This window comes from Cnephaeus nilssonii (genome assembly GCF_951640355.1).
Source record: "Cnephaeus nilssonii genome assembly, chromosome: 4".
NCBI classification, from domain to species: Eukaryota; Metazoa; Chordata; class Mammalia; order Chiroptera; family Vespertilionidae; genus Cnephaeus; species Cnephaeus nilssonii.
In genome coordinates, this window is record NC_137075.1 from 60,095,811 (window position 1) to 60,103,429 (window position 7,619).

The 7,619-nt window shown below is 56.7% G+C and overlaps 1 protein-coding gene across 1 annotated transcript; it reads left to right on the plus strand.

The window, feature by feature from the left end:
• Nucleotides 1-6,143: 6,143 nt before the first annotated feature.
• On the plus strand, nt 6,144-7,272 carry FOXB1 (forkhead box B1; the record flags this gene model as incomplete). The annotated part of the gene is made up of 1 exon (XM_079769741.1): nt 6,144-7,272. The coding sequence occupies exon 1, from the start codon at nt 6,295-6,297 to the stop codon at nt 7,270-7,272; it is 978 nt and encodes a 325-aa protein (XP_079625867.1). The 5' UTR covers nt 6,144-6,294.
• Between the last annotated feature and the right edge of the window lie 347 nt (nt 7,273-7,619).

Genomic DNA, 7,619 nt, shown 5'->3' on the forward strand with positions numbered 1-7,619 from the left:
CCCCAGAGTTAGGGGCTGGGAGAAAAGCAAGTTAATCCCTTCAATACCAAGGTGGCTTTAGCAATATTTCCTCCAATAATAATAATAGACTTGAATTGCTGCTTCTATTTCACAAAGTGCAGAGAGAAACTTATGGGGGGGGGGGGGTTAAGCAACAACAAAAATCCTTCCACCAACCTTTTGCAAATAACTTTTCAAATACATTTGTAGGTTTGCTAATGCTCCATTTAAAGCCATGCAATTGTCTGTGCAAAGGAGGGATAGGATTTGGAAACTAAGGCTTTAAAGCCTTGAAATCTCAGAGCAAACCACAGCAAGCAGAGACCAAATGGTATTTAGCAAACCGACTCTAAAGAGGGGGCATTATGGTGAGCGGGGCAAGAATTGTTTTCACAGGCAATGGAATTGCCTGCTCCCTGTGGGTGGGGGTTTGCACTTCTTGGGGATGGAGGTCTATTGGGCCCTGGCACTTAACACTGGCTACTGTTTGTTTTGTGCTTGATGTGGAGGGAAAACTGAGTCTTCCCTACTTTCCAAATTGTAGGGGCTGCTTAGGAAATACTTCTAAAGGGTGTGGGATATTGCTGCTCCCTCTCTCCCAACCTCAAGGAAAATACAGATTTTTAACTGCAGGTGCCACAGTCAAGAGGCCTTACCAGGCGACAGGGGTTAAGGGGGGGGGGGAGTAGGGGGAGCACCTCTGAATCTGACCGACCCCCACCCCCACCACTTCCAGGATGGATGGGAGTGAAGAGGGAGCAGGGGTAGAGATTCTTGCCTTTCTTAGAACCCAGCAAGATTGACTGGGGAGGGTGAACTGAGGAGTACAGGCAATACATTCATCAAAAGTTTCTTTTCAACCCCCCCTGTTAGGTGTTAAGGTCCAATCCTCCTGTAACCCAGTCACCAAGCATGGCTCCCAAGTCCCCAGGCAGGCAGTCTGTTTCACTAGTTGGGAAAACAACTGTGCTCCTTTCCAAGAGTCCTGGTGTGTGTGTGTGGGGGGGGGGGGGGCTGTTGGGGGCGCGGGCGAAGAGGTGGGAGGGAGGAGGGAGGTGGGAACAGAGTCCTTTCACCCACCGTTGGCTCTGGCCGCCAGAGCGCAAAGTGCGGCCCCACCCCGGCCTCTCTTCCCGGGGCGGTTTGATTTCCCGCCAGAGTCGGTGGAAGGGGCCAGCAGTGGGGCTTCCACCTCGCGGGCCGGGCCGCGGTGGGGGGATCTTGGCCTAGAGGTTTTCCCTGATGCGGTGCCCAACTGGGTGCGGGTCTCGGAGGCCCAGGAATCCGAAAGACCGTTGGGTCCGGTGGCCCCCCGAAACGGAGCAGGTCCCCTCTGGTCCCCAGATCCAGGACGTTAGAGCCAAGCTGAGCCATGCCCGGTGCTGGTGGCCGAGGTGCGCAGATTCCCGGGACACACAGCCCCCAGAATACTCGGAAGGGCCATTTTAAAAAACCGATCGCTGACAGGTTGAGGGAGTTTGTGTTAGTGCCACATACCCGGGGAACGAAATCCTTTTGAAAGGAAAGCTAAGTCGTTTCACGCCACCCAAAATGCAGATTTGGCCAAGAATGACGGCTGGGACAAAGCGGCGCGGGGCCTTGGCGCGGATTCCCAGCGAGAGGGGAGAACTCGGGCGAAGGTGGGAGGCGGCCTGGAAAGGTGGGGCGGGCTGGAGGAGACCCTAAAAACCTGAAATCGATGCTGCGCCAGCCTCGACCTTCTCCCTCTCTCACCCTCCTAGCACATTGCACAGTCCATTTGGTAGAGAAGATGGAAAAGGTGGAGGGGAGGTGGGGGGAAGTGATGCGAAGAAAGTGAGGAGCAAGGGTGCAGTAGGGAAGGGGACAGAAGGAGGAGAGGGCGCGGAGAGTCCGACTGGGGGTGGGGAGACGCTTCAGCAGCGGGAGGGAAGGACTTGGGGGAGAAAGGAGGAGGAGAAGCGGGGAAAGGAGGGCTGAGCCCAAGCGCTCCCGGCCGCACGGAGTTCGCTTTCCAAGTGGGGAAGGCGGGGATTGTTTTTGGCGCCTAGGAAACCTTCGGAAGCTGCTGGGTACTTTCCCTCCACCCCGGGCCGCCGGTGTTTGGTAAATATTAACAAACCAGGGCGCGTTCCTTTCTGGAGTGTGGATGGAGGGGCCGGCCGGCCGGCTCGGGAAGGAAGGTTTCCTCTCCTAGAGCTCCCGCCCCCGGACGCCAGCCCCGCCGTTCACGCGCGCGCACACACCTGCTTGACAACAGAAGGAATCAAAATCAATATTGTATTTGTCACCTCTCTGTCTCCTTTATACTCCCTCGGCAGCCCGGGTGCCACTGAAGCGAATTGTGGATTTATGGAGGGAAATTAGCATAAATTATTACGAAATCTGTAGCCGTGTGTGGTCCAGCTTGTGGGAAAAGAGGCTATTGTAAACTCTCCAAGCAGAAAGGTGGTCGGCGGTGGGCACAGCGGAGGCGATGAATGGCTATTGCGCAAGAGAGATTTCCATTTGGTTTGCACATGGGTATAATTGACTTATGTGTATTTTATACAGTTTTCCCAACAACTCCCTAAGCCTCCGGGTCGGTGCCCCCTCCCCAAAGCTTCTGTTTGTTTTGGGTTCTGTACAATAGACTTTGATGCACTTTTCAAGATTTCTTAAAGTGCGCCTTCCCCCCTCTTCTTCAGAATAGCAGTCTTAAAAGGCCGTAAATAGCATGCAAGCCCTCCCCCCACCCCCTGGGCTTGGCAGATCTTCAGTAGGAACCAAGACACAAGGTTGTAGCAAAAGGGCCAGTTTTAAATGCGCAGCTCACACCTCCTCAAACTTGTGCTCTGAGGTTCGATGTCCTTCATTAACGCTGGGCATAGGCAATGGCTTCACCTCCCATCCCCACCCTAGCCAAACTTGGAAGATTCCTCAGGCACGAATTCCTACTTGTAACCTTGCATGTCCCAAACTTGGTGGTGACAACTTTCCTGGGGAGATAGACAAAGATTTATTCCAACTTGGCTTTTTTTTTTTAACCCAAAGGTTTCCCCTCAGAATTTAGTTAATCTTCTATTTACTCCAAGCAATGATTTCGACAGCCATACAAAGGCCCTTTGCAAGGCAACAAAATGCCAATTGTTAAAACAAGAAAACATTTCTCTCCCCATCCCCCACCCTCAATGTGGGGTGTGTGTGTGTGTGTGTATATGTGTGTGTGTGTGTGTGCGCGCGCGCGCGCGCGCGCTTACAGACGGACACACACCCACCCACTGGTAGAGAAAATCTTCCTGGCTGTCACTGGGGAACAGAGACCTTTCACTCCTAGCGTTCAAATCCATTCACTCAATATTTTTCTGTATTCTACATATCAGTATCCACACATTTACTAAGACGACTCGGATCCTGGCACCACTCCTTCCCAGGAGCGCTCCTGCCTCGGCCGCAGGAGCACCTTCTGTGTTGTAACTCTGAGACCAGCTGCCTTTGGAGAAGGAGAACTGTGCGCCAACGCCTTTCCGTCTGGGAAACACAAGTCCTCACCACTGCTCCTTGCCAGAGGCCCCTCAGGCTCTTGAGGTCCCTCAGGCTCTTGCGCTCCCCAGCTCCTCCCATCCTAGGACCCTCAAGCCCAACTGGGCCGTACTAAGTAACCCCCCAAAGGCCGCACCTCCTAAGGAGCTGAAGCGCACAGCTCTGCCAGGCTCGGCTCCCTCCAGCCAAAGCTCGCAGAGGTCCAGGGTTGATCTGCCCTTCGAGAGCCCTGCCCCCAGAGACAGGTCAGCATCCCTCCCGCACCCCTCCCACCCACCTCCTCCTCCTGGTTATTTTTTTCCGAATTAAGAAGGTGACATTATTCTTTCCTTCAAGCACTTCTGTTAATATTGAAAAACGTGCGCTTGCATCTCAAGCGAGGCAGCCCAGACACGAGAGCCATTTCAATATTAATGAAATTGTTTAATCTCCTAAATTCATCGTGTTTAAGTTACGTTTTGGTGAGTTATTGACCAACTCTGAAACTGTGGTTAATGTAGGTGTGTTTGTATGTGCTTGTGTGTGTGTGTGCACAAGCTGGAAGGTTATATATAATAACCCCCATATAATAGCTCCACTGATCATGCTAATGTCACTAAAAGTATCAAAACTCCGAACCCAGAACTCTCCCACCACCACCTCCTCCTCCTCCTTAAAAGGAAAAGAAACATTCTCACATTTCCGGACTGAAGATGATTCAGTGTGGGCTGCAGGTATTGAGTTTTTAACAACACGGTAAAATAAATCTCCTTTAAAAACCATAAAGTGGAAGAATATGCAGACACCAGTGGGAACTCCTAGAATCTACTCTTAGACTTCCTGCAAGCAAGTGGGGTCGACTCACTATTTCATAGCAATCTGATGATGATGGCGACAACAACGGCGGTAATAATAATAATAATAATAATAACAACAACAGCTCATTGAACCTCCCAAGATGAATCTGAACAGTAGGGAGCCTGTCACCCTGCACCAGACAGGGTGACCCAAGGCATACCCCACCCTCTCCTCTCTCAAAAGAAAGTTAAACTCTCTGGTCTTTGCAAGTCTAGAAAGTACTGCTGTTTCAGTAGGGCCTCAGGCGGCTCTTGCTGGCCTCTCTAAACCCTAAATAAGTTCTCTTTATGCAAAAATCGGGGGGGGGGGGGGGGGGAAGAAAGTTCCAGTTGTAAAATGCAAACTTCCAGGCAACACCCAACTACCAAAATTTCAAACCACCTGGGAGAAGCGAGAGACTGCAGTTCACCTGGTGACAACGTGTGTCAAACAAACGCGGACCCTCCCCGGGTCTGTCCCAACAGCCCCGGAGCCTTCATCCTGTGTCTAATGCAATTCCCGGAGGACTTTTAGAGTGAAGCCCTAGCCTATTCGCCCAGATACACTATTTTAATCTAAAAAAAAAAAAAATTTCTTTTTGGTCAATACAGTTAGGTTCAAAACGGGCTCTTAGGGAGCTGCCCACTCTGTTTTTCTAAGTGTTCTTTAAACCCACCACTTAAAGCTACACACACACACTGTGCAGAGCTAGGGCAGCAGCCTAGGAAGGTCAAATCAAACTTTGACCAGCCTCTCGGAGGATTTGGGGGGGGGGGGGCGCGTATTTTCATTATCATAACCCATGCAACCAGCCCCGGGTAATGCCCAGCGCAGGAAAAGGGTCAGCTTCGGGAGGAAGCCGTGCCTGAAGTTAGCTAACAATACAAACCCGGTACAATGCGGAGGAAACAGAATACCCCAGCCAAGCAATTTCCATGTCAAACATCATCCGCGCGGCAGCCCGCTCTGTGATCCGGAGTGGTCGCCTGAATCCCGGCTCCGCTGCCGCCGCCTCCTCCTCATACCTTCACACGGAGCACCTTGGCCAGCGCGTCCCGCTCCCCGCCGGCGGTCCAGGCTCTCCCCGGTCTGGAGCTGGAAGTGGTTACCATTGGCCCAGGTGTCCATGTAAATAGGTGTGAAAGAAACCGGAGCTGGCCCGGCTCTCCCCCTCGAGCTCAATCCCCTCCCTCCGCAGCCCCCGCTCCCCCTCCTCCTCCTCCTCCTCCCAAGGCGATTGTCATATGATAGCTAAGAAGTGGCACATTAATGAAGCGCCGCTACAGGGGTCTTTTCTGCTCCTGTCACCGCTTAAAACTATCAGATGGTTTGAGGGAGGACATGGAGGCAGCCACCTAGCTCAGCGGAGCCGCGCAGCCCACAGCAGCGCCCTCCGGAGCCCCGAGGCTGCCGCTGCCACGGTCCTCGCCGAGACTCCGCGGCCAAGCTCCGCCGCCAGCGGAGCAAACAGCCGGAAGACCTGCGGACCGGGCGGCGCCGGGCGCTGCCAGGCTAAGCGGAGGAGCTCGGAGATTTGCGGAGCCCGACCGAGACGGGACTCTGCGCCCGGGCTCCGGGCTGGGAGGGACGCGGCGAGCAGCAGCGCCATCCCGGATGCGCACGCTCAACTTGGAGCAACTTTAAGGTGAGCTGCTCTTTTGGTTGCATCCCTGCCCCGGTCCCCGCTCCAGGTCCGGCTTATTTCGGTGCTACTCTTGCGCCGCTCGCGCGCCCCCCCCCCCCCCCGCCCCCGGCTGCGCGCCACTCTGCAAGCAAAGTTGCTGGCTCCGGGCGCGCGGGCGCGGGCTGGTCCAGCGCCGCGCAGCCCCGACCCTCCACCCCCGAAGCCTGTACTCGGCCTGGCTGACCTCGGGGTGTCTGGGCATCCGTGCCCCCTCCCCTGATCTCTCCCCCTTCCCAGGTCTGAGCAGCCGCAGACCCGCGCGGACCCAGAGTAAGAAGGGGGCGAACAGGAAGATGCCTCGTCCCGGCCGCAACACGTACAGCGACCAGAAACCGCCCTACTCGTACATCTCGCTGACCGCCATGGCCATCCAGAGCTCGCCCGAGAAGATGCTGCCATTGAGCGAGATCTACAAGTTCATCATGGACCGCTTCCCCTACTACCGGGAGAACACGCAGCGCTGGCAGAACAGCCTGCGCCACAACCTCTCCTTCAACGACTGCTTCATCAAGATCCCGCGGCGGCCGGACCAGCCGGGGAAGGGCAGCTTCTGGGCGCTGCACCCCAGCTGCGGGGACATGTTCGAGAACGGCAGCTTCCTGCGGCGCCGCAAGCGCTTCAAGGTGCTGAAGTCGGACCACCTGACGCCCAGCAAGCCCGCCGACGCCGCGCAGTACCTGCAGCAGCAGGCCAAGCTGCGCCTGAGCGCGCTGGCGGCCTCCGGCACGCACCTGCCGCAGATGCCCGCCGCCGCCTACAACCTGGGCGGCGTGGCGCAGCCCTCGGGCTTCAAGCACCCGTTCGCCATCGAGAACATCATCGCGCGCGAGTACAAGATGCCCGGGGGGCTGGCCTTCTCCGCCATGCAGCCCGTGCCCGCCGCCTACCCGCTCCCCAACCAGTTGACTACCATGGGCAGCTCGCTGGGCACCGGCTGGCCACACGTGTACGGTTCCGCGGGCATGATCGACTCGGCCACCCCCATCTCCATGGCCAGCGGCGATTACAGCGCCTACGGCGTGCCGCTGAAGCCGCTGTGCCACGCGGCGGGCCAGACGCTGCCCGCCATCCCCGTGCCCATCAAGCCCACGCCGGCCGCCGTGCCCGCGCTGCCCGCGCTGCCCGCGCCCATCCCCGCCTTGCTCTCGAACTCGCCCCCCTCGCTCAGCCCCACGTCCTCGCAAACAGCGACCAGCCAAAGCAGCCCCGCCACTCCCAGCGAGACGCTCACCAGCCCCGCCTCGGCCTTGCACTCGGTGGCGGTGCACTGACCCGCGGCGGCCGGCGCCCCCTCTCGTTCTCCGCTCCGCCAGCTCACTCGCCTTCCCTGGCTCCCGGTCCTGCCCTCCCAGACCCGGGACCGCCACCCTACCGTGTCAGTTCACTTTCAGCCAAACCATCTCTCCCGCACGAGAACTTTGTTTTGGACGCGGAGACAAAACGCAAACTTGCAGATGGGCCTGGAGGCGCGTGGGAGTTGTCCTCGTCCTCACACGAGGGGAAGGCAGGGGCACCTGAGCCAAGCTGTCCCATCCCCGGGGCCCTGAACTCACCCCCCCCCCCGACCCCCCATCTAAGAGGCGTGGGAAATCCTGCCTCCCGCCTTCACGGAGAGGAG